The sequence below is a fragment of the Ostrinia nubilalis genome, chromosome 8 (assembly GCF_963855985.1).
Source record: "Ostrinia nubilalis chromosome 8, ilOstNubi1.1, whole genome shotgun sequence".
Taxonomy (NCBI): Eukaryota; Metazoa; Arthropoda; class Insecta; order Lepidoptera; family Crambidae; genus Ostrinia; species Ostrinia nubilalis.
Window position 1 is genome coordinate 4,705,485 of NC_087095.1, and position 21,453 is coordinate 4,726,937.

General features: G+C 40.6%; 4 protein-coding genes across 4 annotated transcripts in view; 2 read left to right on the plus strand and 2 right to left on the minus strand.

Moving 5' to 3' along the window:
* The window catches only part of LOC135074146 (tubby-related protein 4), a 54,839-nt gene extending 49,578 nt beyond the window's left edge, over window positions 1–5,261 (plus strand). The window contains exons 18-19 of the mRNA XM_063968453.1: window positions 1,520–1,687; window positions 2,586–5,261. Of these exons, the coding sequence (XP_063824523.1) occupies window positions 1,520–1,687; window positions 2,586–2,702 (285 nt within the window). The 3' untranslated portion in view covers window positions 2,703–5,261. The remainder of the gene's footprint in view (window positions 1–1,519; window positions 1,688–2,585) is intronic.
* On the minus strand, window positions 5,252–6,970 carry LOC135073772 (RWD domain-containing protein 1). The gene is made up of 5 exons (XM_063967942.1): window positions 6,810–6,970; window positions 6,533–6,735; window positions 6,323–6,466; window positions 5,914–6,100; window positions 5,252–5,737 (listed from the first exon to the last, which is right to left on the minus strand). Exons 1-5 carry the CDS (start codon window positions 6,877–6,879, stop codon window positions 5,625–5,627), a joined length of 717 nt encoding a protein of 238 aa, XP_063824012.1. The 5' UTR covers window positions 6,880–6,970; the 3' UTR covers window positions 5,252–5,624.
* Window positions 6,971–7,396: 426 nt separating this feature from the next.
* LOC135073773 (BRISC and BRCA1-A complex member 1-like) lies at window positions 7,397–8,501 on the plus strand. Its single transcript, XM_063967943.1, has 2 exons — window positions 7,397–7,586; window positions 7,681–8,501. The coding sequence occupies exons 1-2, from the start codon at window positions 7,525–7,527 to the stop codon at window positions 8,453–8,455; spliced, it is 837 nt and encodes a 278-aa protein (XP_063824013.1). The 5' UTR covers window positions 7,397–7,524; the 3' UTR covers window positions 8,456–8,501.
* Window positions 8,502–15,157: 6,656 nt separating this feature from the next.
* The window catches only part of LOC135074147 (PH and SEC7 domain-containing protein), a 37,902-nt gene continuing 31,606 nt past the window's right edge, over window positions 15,158–21,453 (minus strand). The window contains exons 16-20 of the mRNA XM_063968455.1: window positions 20,570–20,724; window positions 19,611–19,737; window positions 18,275–18,376; window positions 17,228–17,372; window positions 15,158–15,316 (exon numbers count right to left, since the gene is read on the minus strand). Coding sequence (XP_063824525.1) covers window positions 15,158–15,316; window positions 17,228–17,372; window positions 18,275–18,376; window positions 19,611–19,737; window positions 20,570–20,724 — 688 coding nt within the window. The remainder of the gene's footprint in view (window positions 15,317–17,227; window positions 17,373–18,274; window positions 18,377–19,610; window positions 19,738–20,569; window positions 20,725–21,453) is intronic.

The window sequence follows — 21,453 nt, forward strand, 5'->3', positions numbered from 1 at the left end:
CGGGGAGTAGTGAACAAAAAGCCCTCATTGGCGTTAACTTATAACGTTTAAGTTAACGCCAATGAGGGCTATCGTTTTAGCGCTCACCAGTTAGCGCCACTGTAGAGTAAGGTCCTGTCACTTGCTAGTAGCGAAGACAGTGGCACCAACTGGTGAGCGCTAAAGTGGTAGGAGGACTATCGTATTTGCACTCATCAAGATGGCGCCACTGTAGAGTAAGGTCCTGTCAATCGCCAGGGGTGCCAACTGTTAAGTATAAAAACGATAGCCCTCATTGGAGCTTATAATGGGGAATAATGAACTAACAAGTTCATTAATCCCCGTTATATTATGATTTTTATTTTTAACGTAATGGGGATTAATGAACTTTTTAGTTCATTATTCCCCATAATAAATTTTATAAGCTCCAATTGGCGTTAACGGGGATTAGTGAACAAAAAGTTCACTATTCCCCGTTGACGGGGATTGTCAATGGGGAATTGTGGAATAAGCCCCTAAAAATAGCCTATTACGTAGGTATACAACACACTACTTTCCCACAGTTCTTTAACTAGGGTGGTGCTAGCCATTCCTAGGCACAGGGATGGGCAGATATAAAAGCTTGCATTGGGCGTAAAAATAATTTTATTTAACAATATGTAATTGGTAGACATGTGAGATTACACAAGATTTTAAGTAGTAAGCACTCCGCCTCTGCCATGCTGCACAACTCAATTTTGTGATTTCTCTGGCTATCCTTTTTACAAATAAATTGGCAACTTTATGTTAACAATAAGATTGCTCAGGAAGTCAAGTAACTCAAGTTAGGTAGACTTATCCATCGGTCCGTAACAGAAGCTATCATAGCGGTTTAGTTGACTATTAAAACCAAACAACTACAAGCACACAAAGTTCCGCCACAGCATTCTACTTTGTGAGCCATTGTGACGTCCGTACATGATTCTTCGGTCAAACTATGACAGGGTACTCACCTGCCATGTAGCACGTAACGTAGCATGTAACGTAACCAACCTTCAAGCGAGTACGGCTCGTCCACGGTCATCGCGTATCTGGCTGCGGGCTCCTGGGGCCTACTGCGAGCCGCCTTTGTGCTCGCAGTGATACCGATACTCGGCGGGTCGCTACGATCTCCCTGCGAACCTCGCGCAATCAGCTCGCAGCGGGCTCGTGCCTATGTACTCACTTGATACAGTATCTGATACATTACATGCTACACGGCTAGTTGAGTACCCTGCTTATGATACTGACAATGACTGGTCAATCAATTCGTATAGATTGCTCACAAACACAAACATCGCGGTCTGATTGGCTGACGTCATTTGATCGTATCCTGCCGCTCTCTTGAAAAATGGTTTCCGCAGAATAACAGTGTCATGTTCTGGGTTTTATTACCACAGAGCATGACCCATGCTGAGCGGTGGCCAATTTTGGTTCAAACTACTTGTACATTCTTACTTTTAATCTGCGTGTTTTTGATGTTAAGTTGGAACTAAAATAATTTTTTTCTTTCCATTGACAGCTGAAGCGCGCGGGGGTGGCGGCGCCGGCGGGCGGGCGGCGGCAGCTGGTGATGCACAACAAGGCGCCCATGTGGAACGAGAACAGCCAGGTGTACCAGCTCGACTTCGGCGGCCGCGTCACGCAGGAGTCCGCCAAGAACTTCCAGATCGAGTACCACGGGAAACAGGTCACTAAATGCCGCCTTCACACACAGTTGATATCTTAGTGCCTAATGCCCGTTTTCACCATCAATCCCTAATTTTTAGGTGACAAATAACAGGAATTTTGTTTTCATAGGGGTCACTTAAAAATTAGGGATTGATGGTGAAAACGGGCATAAGTATCCAAGTCCCAAACTTTGTTTTGACCTGCCCCAGTTATTTTATATTTACCCATTTTTAATAGTGATACACATTTCTAAATAGATATTAAGCGGGACAACCAGCTCTCGCTATTTATTGTAAGAGCGGAGCCAGCGTACGTGTCGAATCAAAATCAACACTTCTATTGATCAACATGAACCGGTATTTACCTTACTAATAAAAAGTTACACGCTTGTTGAACACTGTTTTAAAGTGCATTTCCACATTAAACGACACTTTAAAACACTTCAACGAGTTAGTAAGGCGGTAATTCTATAGTTACTACGTGGGTAATTATTATGTAGATTATGTAAGTTAACTGCAGATGCTATAGAATAGACAGAGGGGTATTATGAACCGCCGTTTTTGTCAGTCTGCTGAAGATACGAAAGAAGGAGTCTGGATTTGGTCTATATTTCTTTTTGTTTAAACGATTTAAATATAATTTGAATAAATAAATAAATATTCTTGGACATTTTACACTGCGCTTCTAGTCCCAAACTAAGCAAAGCTTATACTATGGGTACTAGACAACGGATATAACATACTTATTTTTTTTTTGTAAATACATACTTATTACATAGAAAACACCCAGTCCAATACAAACAAATATGTTCGTTCATGCACACAAATGTTTGTACTGTGCGGGAATCGAACCCGCTACACCAAACGGCCGACTACTATAAACTTGTGGTGACGATAACGCCAATTTATTTTGTACAGGTGATGCAGTTCGGGCGCATCGACGGCAACGCGTACACCCTGGACTTCCAGTATCCGTTCTCGGCGCTGCAGGCCTTCGCCGTCGCGCTCGCCAACGTCACACAGCGCCTCAAGTAAACTGACAGTGGTAAACCAAACTGACACTTATGGCCATATGATTGAAGTCTATTTTAGGAAATTACTTTTTATGAAGAAACAGAAATACAGAGACGATATGCAATCGGAGAAATTGATTGATATGTAGACTAGCTGGATGAACGACAGGCTTTGTTATGTATAATTAAATAATACATTCTTCCAACAGTTACATCCATTATCCCATAGAAGGGCGTCTGTCGTTCGACCAGCCATCTTTAGCCTAGAAGCTAACCCAATAGGTGTCTCGAGGTATCAGAGCATTCAGAAGTGTCTGCGGTCTCACTTCAACCTCATCCTGTTGGCTCGATCAGATGACCCCACGAGGAATCTTCTCACAAGTCACGTCACCGCATCCTCGCTAGCGTTTCCTCAGCCGAGATAATTCATCGTTCGATGATAAACTTTGGGGAACCAGCTTTATAAATGCCGTCGTAGCTCTACTGATGTATCGAGTCTTGTTACACGCCCAATCGGCACCATATTTTGCTTCGGTCCCATTGTACAGGCGACGGAATGTAAACACTTGGCATCTTTTAAAATAATAATAGAAGCGGTTTTGCAACAAAAGTATACAGTCTGATGTGCCGTCGTATAATTTTAACTGCGTCCATAAGCGCGCAGCAGACCGAACCGAAGCAAGTTATGGGTGGTTTGATACTCAATTTGGTTAGGCTCGAGTCAGCGAATTGACCCATCCATATATTTTTTACATAAGCTTAGATAGGTAGCGTTCTTATCAAATTCAGTATCGACGCGAACATAAAGCCTGTGCCATTAGGACCAGCGCCACACGGAATCGTGTCTTAGCCTATACATGTATTGTAATTAAAATAAAACAATATTTTAGGTACAAATGTTGAATATTTTCGCAATAGAAGTTGTCAGTGCTATGTAATGGTGTCATTTAACGTAGGGTAAGTCTTCTTAACTTAATCGGTCACAATGTTATATTTTTGGACAAGTCTTCATGTTCATTGAACTTTCCTCTCGTTAAAAATGATCCATAATAAATTATCTTCGTCAGATAGTAATTGGCCTATACATATGTTTTTATATCACATCTTGCGTGAAGAGGAGTTGGGAACGAATCAAGAGTGACAACATTTAGTTTGTTTCAAATAGTATACAAGAAAAAAGTTTGGGAACTTTGCTTTACAGCAAGCCCTCACTCCTCTTGTTGGTATGGCCTTCTGACTTATATTTTCATAGGTAATGTTAATTTTGTGACTTCTCGATTATTTTAGGGAAATGGAAATATTCTGTTCTTCTGTTAATATTTAAAAAATGTACGAGTAGCTACTGCGGAATGCAATGCATGTTGCATTGCTTGTTTTATTGTAAACTAAAGTTTTCATATACACATTGTTGATAGTTATGATTTGTTTTCAATCTTATTTTGTTTAAACTCTGTTATCCTGAAGTTGTTTGGAACGAAAGTTAAAGTTTGACTTTATTTTATATTTATAACATGCCTTTTGTAAATTAATATTTAAAGTTACCATTTAAAATAATTAACTAAAAAATGAAATGTGCTGATTGAAGCACTTATAAATAGGCCCAAATAATAATTGTTGTGAGTGTTAATATTTATCGAAATTTTTGACGTATTATAAACTTAATATTTACCTAAAATATTGGATTTGTGTCATAATATTTTATAAATACAGGGTGATTGGTTGACTTCTAATTGAAATGACACCCTGTAATCCATCCTTAAATTGTTTTGTTTTTCAGCTAATGTCCTATTATTATAATTTAAAGGCTGATTTCTATTATGCACAGATTACTTAAAACATGATTTACTTAAAATATTACATATCTGTGGTTAATTATAGATATTAATTATTCACTCATTGATTTAAGACTGCACATTGTAAATAATATACTTTGTAATATTACTCATTATATAAATTCATTGTATTGATGTTTAGTTTAGTCACCCTAGTAACCCTAAGTGCATTTGAAGTAAGGTCATTGGTATAAGGTGCTTAACTATGAAATTATAGTTTTGTGTGAAGAATCAATATTACACATAAATAAATAAAAAAATCTGAGAACAAGAATTAAGTTACAGCAACTTTAAATATTGATACTGTACAATCTTATCATTAAATGACAAGAACTGTTTTTGATTATTTAATTTACAACAAAATGTGATCTTTTTAATCAGCTTTTAACATAGCCAGTTGATTAATATTAGCTCTTATGCCAAAATATCGATAATTTCATAGGTATTTAAGCACCTACAATATTATTAAATTATGTTTTGTTTGCTCAAGTTGTTTTGTTGATGTTGACATGTTTTACTCACTCCTATTGATTTTGCTGATGAAGTATGGTGTTTGGTGTTTTATGCAGAAATATGTAAGTTTGTTGTTGAGTTGTTGTACACATCACAAGCAAAATGTCAACCTGCCATTTAGTTACTTAAGCAGTTAATGTTTTTTTAAGCAATCCAGTTAGCTTTTTCTTATTTCACTTGTTTGTTGTATATACCTATTATAGTGACAAAGTGTAAATAAAAACTATTCTACAGTATGTTCTGTTTTATTGTAAACAATAATATTAGAGTATTTAGTTAACCAGTAACATTATGCATACAAATCTACAGTAGTAACAATGGAAATCTCAGGGCCAATATGTACAGTTGTTTGTGTGTAACTGATGCTAATGATGGATAAAAATTTAAATAAATAATATTATTGCTTCAGTGATCCTAATCACTAGCTATGTAAAAACTCGGTTTGAGGCACAAATATACTTTGCAATTAATACAAATCATTGCTATTCATGTGATTCATAGCTCTTAAAATGCACACAGAGCTGCAATAAGCCACTTATATTTATACTGTCTTTGCAGAATTGTCACTGCTGTCCATTGACGCAGTGAGTAGCTTTGTGCTAATCACTCTCACTACCACTTTGTCCAGGAACGTAATCTTCATCTTCTTCATCGGAGATATCCAAATCATCTAGATCTTGGAATAGAGACTCGTCAACTTTGACTGCATCACCTGCAAGATATGTGTAAGCTAAAGTGTATATTGAGGAAAATGGTAAGTGAAAAAAATATCATGAAGAAATGACATTGAGGAACAGTACTAGGAAGAACTCAATAGAAGAACATCAATAGTAATTATGTTAAGTAGTAGTTTTTATAAGATTATCAATAGTAATAAGATTTTCTTACCATCATCCAGGAATTTCAAGTCAGATTCGTTAAGTGTAGTATCTATCAAGAACAACTCTTTGCCAGTTAACTTATCCTTTCCCTTAGCTTCCCTTTCTCTCCTCGCAGGTATTCCCATATCAATTTCAAACTGCTTTCTCCATGCTAGAAACGATTCAACAGTTACTCTGGTACCTTCAAAACGTTTCTGCAATCAAAATAATGAGTTTTAATAAGACAGTTATTGAGGAAACAGTATAGGTAAATGTAGGCTGAAACAAGATCATAGTTTTTGAGCACAATAAGTAAACTGCAGTGTTCATTGTACTTAGCATTAGAAAATAGTCATTTTTGTTGATATTCCAGTAGTAAAGTTTTAATTCAGATTTTACTGCTTTATTCTCATAGACAAATAAAGACTAATACAAACCAATTCAGCTTCTTCATCAGCTTTTAGTTTTGCTAGAATTCTTTCTTCCCTTTCTTTTTTTATATAATCCCATTTCTCATTGAGCCACTCTTGGCCGGCTGATACTAATGTGAATATCATCACCATGCCAAGATTTTCTGTACCCTGTAATAAAATAAATTTTATAGAAAATAATGATAACAACTTAATCCGGAGGGTTTTTAGTTTTACCTGTTGTGTTAAATGTTCAAGTAGTTCATTTTTGTGTACAGAATCGTCGAAATTATCTTCATTGTCTAGTTCAATGATTGGTAACTCCTCGGGATACTTCGCCGTGTATGTAAATATCAGATTGCACGCCAGACCCTCTCCATCGTCGTATCCTTCAGACTTTATAGGTATGCTGAACTTATGAAAGGGTTTGGTTTCTAAAACTGAAAACACGATGCAAGTTGAAGAATGCAATCAACGTGAGAACATAACTTGGTCCACCGATTCCAAAACTTACTTTGCATATCACCACAATAAATTGAATCTAGAGCTTCTACTTCACTAGTCTGTTCATATTTGTAATCCATTGTTTTTAAACTACCTCTTTCTACACACGTTCATAAAATTCTCTCCTGATTTCTTGAAATAATTTCGGAGTTGGTTGGTTGGTTACTTTGGTTAGCAATTTTGACATTGACAGTTACGTGACATGAGCTTTGACATTTTTCATTTTTTTTTTCTTAAAATAGGAAATGGCAAAAGCATAATGCTGGCAATGACCTTAAAAATAATTTCAGGGTTAATTTAGGTTGTAAGGCATGATATCTATTGCCTTTGCTTACAAAAGGTAAGATCGATTAAAAAACGTTACTGTCACTGTCACTTTCACTTAGTAAGTTAGTATAGTTCCAAAATACTGAACTGTCCTATCGATGACATTGACAGCGGGGCGCCACCGTCAATACCGAATCGCTGGTTCCGATTTTTGCCATGTTGGAAACCATAAAGTTGAACGATGGTAGCGCCCCCCTGTCATTGAGTTTGGCGGGACAGTTCAGCGTGGGTCATCTATAATTACTTTTCTCTATGCATCTATAGTTGTTTGTCAATAAATGTCAAAAAATTGAATGAAACGAGTTGCTCGCTATTTTAATAAATTTTCTATTTTTTACTTTGTTTATCGAGTCAAATCCGTTAGAAGTTTGAATGATTAATTATCCAAATTAGTTACAATGATGGAATCCCCAGATATTCTATCCTCGAATCCACTCCCGGCATCTGATTCCAACTCAGGGTATGTGTAGCTAATCATGATTTTTTATTATATAAAATACTTGAGAAAGTAATAATAATTGACCAGTGAATAAGTCAAGTAATTTTCTTTTCAGAAGTAAGAAAAAAACTACTGAAGAATTCCAAGACTTACATGAACATGTAATAGCTAACTTTCAGAAGCCAAACATACCTAATATCAACGTTCCTGAGCGCATTATTTTATGTTTGGATGTTTGTAATGATGATAGTGATACCTTGTTCCGTCTTGGGGATGGTACTACATTCACACCTATAAACATGATTAAACGAGTCCTAGACTTTTTCCTCCATTCAAAGCATGCCATCAACAAAAGAACAGAGTTTGCTCTGTTGATTATGAAAGACAATGAGGCATGCTGGCTACATAACTTTACGAGTAACTTGAAAGATATAATTAATATTATTGATTATATTCAACGTGAGGAAAGCACATCTGAAAGCTTCAATTTCCAGTCAATATTCCAGTTACTAAAAGATAATATTGAAATACCAGAATACAAACAAGGAGAATGCATTATGCCTCCACCTTATGTTGTGCGCACAATCATTTTATATGGTCGATCAAACTGTGTTCCAGTGATACCACTGGATGACCCATACTTCATGTTTTTGAAGAGACAAGCATATTTTTACATAGACATCTTGCTGTCACATGAAGATGATTGTGCATTGTATAAGTGTGAAGAAATATATGACGCTTTGCAAGATTTAGATAATGGGTATTCTTATGTTTATGAGGTCTCCAGAAACGCCACAAAGATACACGATTGCATTGCAAAACTACTGGCTCATCCTTTACAAAGGCCATTACAGAAGAATACGGACTATACTTTTGGCATAAGATCATAAGTTGTAAATAATTTATTAAACTAAGTGAAATAAAATCATAAATTTATTTTGATGTATTTATTTCAGCTTTCCAAAGGGTTATGACTGGTACAAAAGAAAAAACTAAGGCTATTATACATACATGGTAGTTTTAAATACTTGAGACATAACACTGTACTTTCCCAGATGACAGATAAACATTTGATAAGGTTCTTGAAACACTCATGTTATATCTTATTTACATTTTGAAAAAGCATAAAATATGTAAAGACTGGCATTTGCTATAACTCATCAAATACGTTATAGTTTCTATCAAATGGCGGGAGTCGCCGACGTAGATGACGCGTCTCCAGCAAGTTATTCGATATCTACCTATGTTTACAGAATCGAAATGTTAAATCTATAATTCCGGCACAGCCAACTTTTTAATTCATACTTACCAATAGTGATTATACCTTTATAATACTTTGTGTCATCTATTTTTATGCCTAATATTTAAAGAGTGCTGTGATGAAGTAAGAAGATAAAAGTACTAAGCATTTTAGTACAGTTTAGAATTATAAAATATGGACAACATATTGAGCAGACATTAAATCCATACAGTTTGAAGCATTTGGCATAAGATTCTTAAGGACGACACAGTTTTGATAAGTCTCTCGAATTAGGTGATAATCTGTTTGATTGTACAAACCAACCCTGCTATGCTTGTTCCCAAGTAAACGCCTATTTACGTAAGTAATTACGGTGTAATGTAATATTGACTATTAACATTTAGGTGTTTATCCCAACTAATATTATAAATGCGAAAGTAACTCTGTCTGTCTGTCTGTCTGTTACGCTTTCCCGCTTAAACCTCGCAACCGATTTTGATGAAATTTGGCATAGAGATAGTTTGAGTCCCGGGAAAGAACATAGGATAGTTTTTATCCCGGTTTTTGAAACAGGGACGCGCGCGATAAAGTTTTTCTGTGACAGATAAAATTCCACGCGGGCGAAGCCGCGGGCGGAAAGCTAGTTACTTATAAAATGATTGAAAACCCCAAAGGTCACTTAAAAAATAGGCCAACAAGCATGAGTAGGACTGTATTAAGTTTCGTATCCAATAGGCTACAACTGGCAACAAATCATAACTGTGCGTCAGTTGTTACCTTATTAGATGCGCAGCTGTAGATTACACATCCTCACTATGATCGCATTATAGGGAAACTAAAACCTATGACTAATATAAATTGTATTATATTTGGCGATTTGTACAAGTCAGAGATTTTAGTTTTTTAAACCCCGCCAGTCATAAAATCGTGGTAGGACTTGCAATCTATATGACGGAGAAAGAGACATTTATTATAGATGAGGAATACCACACTTTACAATATATTATGCCAATTTCGTTATACGTCTGCGATGGATTTTAAAGAAAACATTTTACAAATTATACAAAGATTTTTTCAGCAAGTACCTATAATCATAATCATAATGTAACACAAGTTACAATACACTAAGCTTTGATTGTGACTCAAAACAAAAATGCAAGCTTTAACTGCCATTATAGCCGACTAAAGATCCTAATTAAGGTTTAATAAGCGCATTTTAATTAAAACACATCTCACCAAGCTATACATTTAAGTAAATAATATAAAATAAAAGTAACATGTAAATAATTAATAAAAAAATATTCTATTTACAATGATTAGGTTTACATAAATCTAAAACAATCTAATATCAATACAGAAAAACTTGAATTTCAAGTCAATCAGTTTGGCCTTATGAGAATATTAAAATAAGAGCCAAAAATTAATCAGCATTTATAGTGACAATATTAGGATTTAACAATAAATAAAGCTTGTTTCATTAAACACTGGCACAATCAAAAAAGTGCTAAATGTCTACTCTAGATTGAATGAAATTTGAACACATTGTTGGTTTTTATCTTCAGTGTAGCTATAGTAGTTTGAATTTTATAAATAATGGAAGAAATATTTTTCTTACACGTTACAATCATTTTGAACAGTCAGTCTGTACTTTAAACACATAAAGATAGGCCGTAAATGACTTTCAATGGGCTTGTTATGATAATATTAATTTAATACATACTTGTAATATTACGTGATTCTCTTAATATTATGAATATAATGTTCAAAAAAGTAATAATTTTAATAATTATACTTCTAGAATAAAGAAACTACTGTTTTTTTTTCTGTAAAATACCATCTGGAAAGTAATAAACATAAAATTACTAAATTAACTAATAACTCAGACATTTAGCACTTTTAATTTGTAGAGACAAAAGTAAAATGTATCTGTAATTTAGGCAATTTATTCAGTGTTTTATGTTTATTTTATATTTTGTAAACACGAATAGAACAATACAAATATATTTATTTGCCAGAACCAGTGCTTGCGATATAAACGATAAGTAGTAACAAAAAATAACTTATTATAAACACGTGTACCTATCCAAATGCGATGTTTGACCTGTCACCAAACCACCGCACGCGGCGCTACACGCCTCGCGAGCGCGACACGCTCATTACACAGCTATAATTACATACATTGAGATCCTAGGGACATAATGAATTAATGACTTACTATCGATGCCTAAGATTTGACACTGGTTGATTTACAAACGAAATAAATAACTTCACATATCAGTCTCTTTAAAATCTATTTACAAAGTATTGTAAATTCAGCTGTTGTCAAATAATATACCGAGTCAATATTGTGAAATTCTAAAATGTTCAAGGTTCAACAGCTAAACCTAGCATCTGTCCCGCGTTCCTCCGCGGTCCGCGTGATCCTTAACACATGGAATGATAAATGATGTATAGCCGCTATATCAAGCCAATGTTTACAATTAACATATAAGAGAATTAAAGCGTATAAATCTCATCGTCACCACTGCTGACCCCCATTTTTTTTAATTTACCAACATCGATACAATTTTGTAATAACGCATTTCTAGATGCCTTTAAGCATTTACATTCCAACCCTTTAGATTCAGTCCAGTATACAGGTGACGGGTCATCTTAAAGCAGCGCGCGTTTTATTGCCTTTTCGCTAAACGATATATTTTGCTCTAATAAGTCTCTTTCACTTATCCCGTGATACATAAGAGAAAAGAGACAGATGGAGCTTTAGTATCTATATCGTTTCGCGAAGACCCTCAGACACCACAAGATACATATCAGCGATAATCATACGAGCTTTGAGTATTATAATTTATTTAAATTTAAAATATATTCATATTTTTTCTTCTACGATAATACTGATTATACACGAAGCACAATCTTCAATGTACAATCGAATGATTCAACAAAGGTATGCACATCGCAAGGAAGACAGGACTAGATGAGTTGAATATAATTTTAATTTTTACGACATCAAATTACAAAGTGTACAAATCCGCCTCCCGCGGCCATGTTTCATGGCGTCCAATCGCCGCGTCTTTAATACAGTTTTATTCGGCACAATTTTAACGTCACCCGGATAAATGCCGCCCGCGAAGTGTCCATCCACACCCGATAGCTCATCGAACGGCATCGAAGCACCGTCTTATATGACTATTTTATAGTCAATGGATTTGTAACGGAATAGACCGGTCACGTAATTTCGAATATTATCTTACTTTCGACAATACATTGCTCATATAAAAATGGGAGTGACGTCACTAATGTAACTATTTACTATATTTTTTAGTAAAGATACCCTTATCGATAATTTTATTTGACGCTCAAACCGACGATCTGCGGCAGATCAATTACGATAACGGGAGCTAAGTATTCGGTGGTATAAAAAGTTAATGGAATTTACGACTTCGTACAAAACAATTTAGTCCTAAGTGAGACCGCAATTCGCAATTTCGCATGCGACGAATCGAGACGAGTTTTTTCGGTATCAGCAGTCTTTGACAGGTTTCACTAATGGTGGGGAGATTATTTGAAGTCATACAACGCTAGGGGACTACAGACTACCGCAATCGACCTAACTCCCGCAAGATACTCCCGTACTATTTTTATTATGGAATGCGAAGTTTATTATGTATGTACTTTGCGATACGGTTTACATATTTTCGATGGGCACTAACTGTTTATTTGAACAGACTCGATCTGAGCCCCGATTACGGTAATTTTTAACGTCAACAATCCAGACACGCTTCTCGATTCTGCGATACGATTGGTCGTTCAACAGCGTACGTCAGCTGTTTTGACCAATCGTATTGCAGAATCAGAAACGCGTCTGGATTGTAGACGTTAAAAGTTACCGTAATCGGGGCTCAGAAGTCGACATCACAAAACACTAGGGGCGCGACCACAAAGACCTGTTAAACTGAGTGTGATATCGTTTGTGTAACGCGAAGTATACACATCGTATTTTCTAATTCGTTCGTTCTAAAATGTTTGTGAAACGTGAAATCGTACGCATCGTCCATATCGATGATCGGCATCGCTGCCGTTCCACATTCAAAAGACGAGCACACCGTGCAGTCACAGGTCCGGATTGTACGGTGACGCAGAAGAGTCCGCTTTCAAAAGGCGAGCAGTGTCCGGTCACAGATCCGGCCCTGGTTTTATGGTGACACAGAAGAGTCCACTTTCAAAAGACGACCACGGTGTCCGATCACAGGTCCGAACCGTGTATGGTGACACAGAAGTGTCCACTTTCAAAAACGACCACAGTGTCCGATCACAGATCCGGGCCGGGTTGTATAGTGACGCAGAAGAGTCCACTTTCAAAAACGACCACAGTGTCCGATCACAGATCCGGGCCGGGTTGTATAGTGACGCAGAAGAGTCCACTTTCAAAAACGACCACAGTGTCCGATCACAGGTCCGAACCGTGTATGGTGACGCAGAAGAGTCCGCTTTCAAAAGGCGAGCACACCGCGCGATCACAGGTCCGGCCCTGGTTTTATGGTGACGCAGAAGAGTCCGCTTTCAAAATGCGAGCACAGTGTCCATTCACAAGTCCGGCCCGGGTTGTATGGTGACGCAAAAGAGTCCACTTTCAAAAGGCGAGAACAGTGTCCGATCACAGGTCCGAACCGTGTATGGTGACGCAAAAGAGTCCACTTTCAAAAAGCGAGCACACCGCGATATCACAAGTCCGGGCCGCGTTGTATGGTGACGGAGAAGAGTCCACTTTCAAAAACGACCACAGTGTCCGTTCACAAGTCCGGCCCTGGTTGAATGGTGACGCAGAAGAGCCCGCTTTCAAAAGAAGACCACAGTGTCCGATCACAGGTCCGAACCGTGTATGGTGACGCAGAAGAGTCCGCTTTCAAAAGGCGACCACAGTGTCCATTCACAAGTCCGGCCCGGGTTGTATGGTGACACAGAAGAGTCCACTTTCAAAAACGACCACATTGTCTGATCACAAGTCTGGGCCGCGTATGGTGACGCAGAAGAGTCCACTTTCAAAAGGCGAGCACACCGCGATATCACAAGTCCGGGTGTCCGATCACAGGTCCGAGCCTTGTATGGTGACGCAGTAGAGTCCGCTTTCGAAAGGCGAGCACAGTGTCCGGTGCCGGTTGCCGGGCCGGGGTCACAGCACGCAGGCGGCGAACACCGCCATGGCGCGTCAGGGCGGCGCGGGCGCGGGCGCGGGCGCGGGCGCGGGCGCGGGCGCGGCGTGCGGACGGTCGGGCAGCGCGGGCGCGGCGTCGTCCGCTCCCGCTCCTGTCGCGCGCGCTCGCATCACGTACGCGTACGTGCGGTACCTTTTTATCTGTTGACAAAGGTTGTTATGTAACTTTTGCGTCGAGCACTGCACTACATGGCTGCATTTCATTAACGACCAAACTAAAGCCAGAGCCCCGATTACGGTAATTTTTAACGTCTCCAATCCAGACACGCTTCTCGATTCTGCGATACGATTGGTCGTTCAACAGCGTACGTCAGCTGTTTTGACCAATCGTATCGCAGAATCGATGAAGCGCGTCTGGATTGGAAACGTTAAAAGTTACCGTAATCGGGGCTCTGGTCCGTGAGCACGTAGAATTTTGTCCAATGACCCCAAGCTACCCATCCTTATCGCTCGCGCGTAATTATGTTGCTGTCGCGCTCGCACACTCACTGCGGGCGCCCGTCGCACAGTCGCGACAGCAATATAATTACACGCGAGCGATAAGGATGGGTAGCTTGAGGTCATTGGACAAAATTCTACGTGCTCACGGACCAGGCTTTACACATTCTGGATACAGAAGTTGCAGTGGCGAGAATGAGAGGTGAAAATTATTCCGAAAAGACACGTGAATATGTGAATTTTGAATACGAAGTGATATTAAAATATATTCACATTATTATTTATTATGTGCGTTTTACGACTTTGCGTTAAGATATGCTGCTAAACTTGAAACTGGTACATATTAAGATAACATTTGCGATTTTCTTTAATTTTTTTCTTGTGATTTTCTTCCGTTGTGTCCGCTAGGTATTGCATGAAACGCGTGTCAACGCGTCGTCGAAAGTACGCATGAGACCTAACGGTTCTCTAGCACAGCGGTTCCCGAATGGTGGTCCGCGGAACCCTGGGGTTCCGTGGAAAGGCCGCAAGGGTTCCGTAAAAATATTATCCCACGTTTCGTGACCGACGTTGTTCGCTCGCACCGACTTGTTTACGAACAAGGGAGGGGCAGGGCGTGCGGGCGGAGTAGTACGGGGGTTCCGCTAGGAAAAGTATAATCAATTAGGGTTCCTTGGCAAAAAAAAATTGGGAGACCCTGCTCTAGCACTTATTGAGAAATGTTGTGTAATAACTGACCTCGTAAACTAGATAGTGGTCCTTGTCTCGCGCGTGCGGCGCGTTGTCTCGCGCGTGCCGCAACGCCGCCAGCTCCTCCTCCAGTCGAGCCGCGCGTTCTTCGTGCGACGCCACTTGCTCCCGCTGTGGGTGGAAGGAATAGATACTTTTAGACGTCGTGATAAGGTCTATTTTTGAGGTTGAGAACGTGGGGGTCTAGCCAAGGGAAAGTGTTATGGACCTGATGAGCGCTGAAGCGGTAGTAGGTCATCACATTTGAAGTCCCTAGGTTACTGTAGATTAGATTATACTAGTAGATTATGGCCGTACCATTCACCAATGTACGCAAATACGGCCTTTTATTTTATATTATGTATTATAAATGTAAGCTGTATGTTTTCTTAATAAAGAAAATAGAAAATTTATTGACTTCGACCATTATTGATTGCGGTCATAACATAACAAAAATAGAAACGTGTACGGGCAAAGAATGCTATCAAATAAGCACTCGATCTGTTTTTATCATGACATGAAGACACGCTGTTAACTAGCACAACAAAAAATTATTTATTGCAGTTAAAAATACAATATATTCGTACCATAGTGAGCTTGGTGTGCGTGCAGGGCAGCAGCGGGCGCTGGAACTTGCGCTGGGAGCCGACGGCGCCATTGGTCGACGTTTTAGCAGGATGAAATCATCGTGGACCTTATTACCAAGACATTAGCACCCATTTTTGCAGTAGAAATGTAGCTATTCGTACCATAGTGAGCTTGGTGTGCGTGCAGGGCAGCAGCGGGCGCTGGAACTTGCGCTGGGAGCCGACGGCGCCATTGGTTGACGTTTTAGCAGGATGAAATCATCGTGGACCTTATTATCAAGACATTAGGACCCTCTTTGCAGTAGAAATGTAGCTATTCGTACCATAGTGAGTTTTGTGTGCGTGCAGGGCAGCAGCGGGCGCTGGAACTTGCGCTGGGAGCCAATGACGCCATTGGTTGACGTTTTAGCAGGATGAAATCATCGTGGACCTTATTACCAAGACATTAGCACCCATTTTTGCAGTAGAAATGTAGCTATTCGTACCATAGTGAGCTTGGTGTGCGTGCAGGGCAGCAGCGGGCGCTGGAACTTGCGCTGGGAGCCGACGGCGCCATTGGTTGACGTTTTAGCAGGATGAAATCATCGTGGACCTTATTACCAAGACACAGGCACCATTTTTGCAGTAGAAATGTAGCTATTCGTACCATAGTGAGCTTGGTGTGCGTGCAGGGCAGCAGCGGGCGCTGGAACTTGCGCTGGGAGCCAACGACGCTATTGGTTGACGTTTTGGCAGGATGACATTATCGTGGACCTTATTACCAAGATACAGGCACCATTTTTGCAGTAGAAATGTAGCTATTCGTACCATAGTGAGCTTGGTGTGCGTGCAGGGCAGCAGCGGGCGCTGGAACTTGCGCTGGGAGCCAACGACGCTATTGGTTGACGTTTTGGCAGGATGACATTATCGTGGACCTTATTACCAAGACACAGGCACCATTGTTGCAGTAGAAAATGTAAAGTATTCGTACCATAGTGAGCTTGGTGTGCGTGCAGGGCAGCAGTGGTCGCTGGAACTTGCGCTGGGAGCCGACGGCGCCATTGGTTGACGTTTTAGCAGGATGAAATCATCGTGGACCTTATTACCAAGACACAGGCACCATTTTTGCAGGTAATAATATAAATATTCGTACCATAGTGAGCTTGGTGTGCGTGCAGGGCAGCAGTGGTCGCTGGAACTTGCGCTGGGAGCCGACGGCGCCATTGGTTGACGTTTTAGCAGGATGAAATCATCGTGGACCTTATTACCAAGACACAGGCACCATTTTTGCAGGTAATAATATAAATATTCGTACCATAGTGAGCTTGGTGTGCGTGCAGGGCAGCAGTGGTCGCTGGAACTTGCGCTGGGAGCCGACGGCGCCATTGGTTGACGTTTTAGCAGGATGAAATCATCGTGGACCTTATTACCAAGACACAGGCACCATTTTTGCAGGTAATAATATAAATATTCGTACCATAGTGAGCTTGGTGTGCGTGCAGGGCAGCAGTGGTCGCTGGAACTTGCGCTGGGAGCCGACGGCGCCGGCCAGCGGCGGCGCGGAGTAGGCCGCGCACACGAAGTTTATCGTCTCCACCCACGAACACAGCTCTTTCGAATCGCTGCAACAAACAAGGATGGAATCCATCATCTACTCCTCCTCACACAACGTAGGGTCCTAATCACTAGACGATCACGGCCAATCAAACGGCCACGTGCAATTTGCCCTAGGCAGCCGCAATGAGGGCTATCGTCTTAGCGCTCACCAGTTAGCGCCACTGTAGAGTAAGGTCCTGTCACTTGCTAGTAGCGAAGACAGTGGCACCAACTGGTGAGCGCTAAAGTGGTAGGAGGACTATCGCATTTGCACTCATCAAGATGGCGCCACTGTAGAGTAAGGACCTGTCAATCGCCAGGGGTGCCAACTGTTAAGTATAAAAAGGATAGCCCTCATTCCGCGCACACCTCCCGCGATTCGGCCAGTATAACCGCGAGGTTGGTATGGCCATGGGTGGTGGTGGGTTGTCCTCATCCTCACATCATCTCCAGTACTAAAAATGCTGCACAAATAAATAGCTTTGTTTTCGTCCGTTCTATTTCCAAGTCATTATGATTTAAAGATGTGTCCCGAAGACAATAACGTGAGCCAGTGCTGAAAAGCAGCTCAAGAAACTTAGTAACAAGTAACTTAGTGACCGATTATAAGAAACGCTCATTGTTCAAAGTTAAGCTTTATATAATATGTAATGTATTGAGATACCGATAGATGGCGCTGTCTGTAGGTTGAATCGCGGTATGTAAATTTTAGACGGCCCCTACATATACTCAAATTTGGTTCGGAATAATGAGACTTGCCACTGGAATCTTGGTTTTATTCAAGTTACTATCTGTGGGCTTTTTGGGACTTGTACGCTCATAATAACTGTATTAGGAAATATCTACTTGACTTAAATGGTGTTATATCCTGATTAAAGTAATGCACGCAATACAATAGAAAAATCCGTCATCCTGTAACTGAACTTACCTCGTTTGAAACAAGTATTCCGCCTGGTCCGCAGTTTGCAATCTGAAGACGTGTTGCTTTTTTGTGTAGTCTGTCGCTTTCGTTGCTAGCGCGTGATGTATCCTACAAAATAAAGAAAAATATTGTGTTACATACATACAGGTTACGGGACTATTCCCACCTCTCGTTCCCACCACTGCAACTCCTGTGTAGCCAGGATCTACAGCTTGACCGCCACAAAAACCCAACCAATGAAGGTCAAGTTTGTCCCGGGGGAAAGTTAAACTGTCATTGGACCCGCAACGAAATTAATCAGAAGAACATAGGAGGAGTTCGAAATTAAGATTCGACTTCCCTCCATTGCAAAGCGGATGACAGGTGACAAACAAAGGTTTAAAACCTTTAAGAAAAAGATTATGCACCACGGACAATAAATTAAATTAAGGGGGCCTATCTTATGAGCAATTAGCAACTACCTGCCAATAATATTTTTCACAAAATCGCTTAAAAGCACGGAAATTTTTCCTTGTCGCGACAAGATCGGTGTAATAAATTGCGGAAACAGATGTATGTTGTATTGAATTAAGCATTATATCACGTTCATGTTTCCAAAGATCACACTCCCACAAGATATGATGGGCAGACTGCTCATGACTGACATCATCAGTGGAACACTCGCAAAAAGGAGACGGAACTAGTTTGAATTCGTGAAGTTTATGTTTAAAGTTGCCATGTCCCGTGAGGAACTGCGACGAGCAATGGTCGATTTCTAACCATCGCCTAGTTAGACGTTCGCGTACATTCGGGAAGAATTTATATAAGTGACGTCCTTTGACTGACGTATCCCATCTTTTTTGCCATTCATTAAGTAAATCTTCTTCAACGACTTCTCGGGAATCAAATAATCGACTTATTTTAGAACGATCGCGGCTATTTAAGAAATCGGAGGTTATATTTTCCCTTGATGCGAAGTACATAGCCACACGCTTTTGTACCTCTAAGTCGACCGGCAGTACACCAGCCAGGACTGGCACAGCCTCCGTGCTCACAGTTCTGTAAGCTTTGCAAAGAAAAATCAATGCAAGGCGTTGACTTTGGAGTAGTTTCCGTCGAGCGGCTCCTATAGTAGCTCTGTCAGCCCATACAGGTTATAAAACAACAATAGTATAAATGACAGCATCTAGGGCTCACAAAATTTATTGATGAATTTATAGGCCCGTTAAGTAAAACGAGACCCAAGCTTGCTTTGAATCTCGAGTCTAAATATTTTGAGAGCTGTTTCATAAAATAAGATTTTGTTCCAGCATGTCATATCATAAATAGTTTCAACTGTCAAACCTGTCAAAGTGACATTTACCTAATGGCGTTGTGTAGGTTGTCGGACATCTGGCTGCGCCGGAAGCCGTGCTCGTCTTTGTGCAAGTACAACACGAGGTCCCGGAGTGTACAGTAGAACATCTTCCAACCACGCCGCCCGAAAGGCGCTGAAACAACATAATAATAAAGTCCATGTTGCTCTGGCCTGGCTTAATTATAAAGTGATATTGTATTGTAATAGTCAGATTGTTAGTCGAGTCGGCATTTTGTAGCATTTACGTTAGCAGTTGGTTAGTAGTTCGATTCCTGATTCTTTCATGTCACGTCACCGATCCGGTTTAAAGAGACGAGGTTGTGAGGCGGTGTCGAGATAGCAACGTAATAGTTTGTCGACTCAGTCGGTTTCCAGTTCAGTACGAGTAACAAGTCGTATTTTTTTTCTTAGTCGTAAAAGTTTTTTTGTCCTATTCCGTCGCGTCGTTAGAGCGTATCCTAGTTTCTGGCGGGCGCGCGGGTGTGACACATGTGTCAATAGTATTTCAACAACATTATTCCTGTTATTGTAAAATGTGATACTGCTTGGAATTTGGATAAAGGCTATTAATTATTCCTGTGTCGTAACTTATAATGACTCCTAGTTTCTTGAGCAAGTGTGGAGTCACAGTACTGTTTTTTAAGTGACCCCTTTGAAAACAAAATGATGTTATGTGTTCTATGGTCACTTAAAAATTGATGGTGAAAGCGAGCACTGTTCTCTCGGGTATATCGCAGCATGCTGCTCACTTTTTTGCCTACCCTACTCTTCCGTCTTAATGTGCGCACTCACTCTTCTTCCCGTTGGCGTCGACGCAGCACTTGCGTATGACGTATCCCTCCTTGTACTCGACGGCGCGCGACTGGTCTACTGCCTTACTCCCGCGTGATAGAGTCCTAAGTCTATCGGGCGTGTCGCGCCATTTCCGCGTGATAGCGTCTTAGTCTATTGAGCGTGTCACTTACTCTTCTTCCCGTTGGCGTCGACACAGCACTTGCGCATGACGTATCCCTTCTTGTACTCGACGGCGCGCGACTGGTCGGGCACGTCCAGGAACGGGTTGCTGCCCACGGGAGCGCTGCGGCTCTCGCCGCCGGCTGCCGTTGCTGTGTCCGTGTCGCTGTGAGGAATAACTTGGTAAGTTTATCTTTCTTTTTTTAAAATTATTTAGACGCTTTGTTCAAGATAAGAACAGTCATTTAGTTCTGGAAAACTGGAATGATTCGAAGATCTGGCCTTCCCAATTCTAATGGTCAGCGTTGAATACATCAGCGATTCGGAAGAGTGGTAAATTAGGAAGGGAAGTACTCCGGTAGTGGAGATTAATATGATGATGATGAAAACATAAGGGCTGAGTGAGGTCAGATTCAGAAGACAGTGAGACAGTTTACAATCATCATGGCGGCAAACGATACTCGCGGGGAGTGCGGGGAAGAATTCGCAGCGCAGTATCGCTAGCGTGCACTGCTCGAACGCGACACAACACTCGCAGTTTGTGTTTATTTCTTTATACAAATGACGATGAAGCTCAAAGTTGCACAGCGTGCTATGGAGAGGGCTATGCTCGGTGTATCTTTACTAAATCGAATCAGAAATGAGGAGATCCGTAAACGAATTAGTCTCTGACATAGCCCGACGGATTAGTAAGCTGAAGTGGCAATGGGCAGGGCACATAGTACGCAAAACTGACGGCCGATGGGGCAGCAAGGTTCTGGAGTGGAGGCCTCGTACCGGAAAACGCAGCGTGGGACGTCCACCCACAAAGTGGACCGAAGACATCGTAAAGGTAGCAGGAAGGCGCTGGACGCAGGCCGCTACCAACCGGGCAACATGGAAAGCATTGGGGGAG

Coding starts and splice junctions, on each gene's coding strand:
- LOC135073773 (XM_063967943.1), top strand. CDS start 7,525: ATGATGGAATCCCCAGATATTCTATCCTCGAATCCACTCCCGGCATCT. Junction 7,587..7,680: donor GCATCTGATTCCAACTCAGG/GTATGTGTAGCT, acceptor TTTTCTTTTCAG/AAGTAAGAAAAAAACTACTG.
- LOC135073772 (XM_063967942.1), bottom strand. CDS start 6,879: ATGGATTACAAATATGAACAGACTAGTGAAGTAGAAGCTCTAGATTCA. Junction 6,736..6,809: donor TTATTGTGGTGATATGCAAA/GTAAGTTTTGGA, acceptor TCGTGTTTTCAG/TTTTAGAAACCAAACCCTTT. Junction 6,101..6,322: donor CTGATGAAGAAGCTGAATTG/GTTTGTATTAGT, acceptor TTTTGATTGCAG/AAACGTTTTGAAGGTACCAG.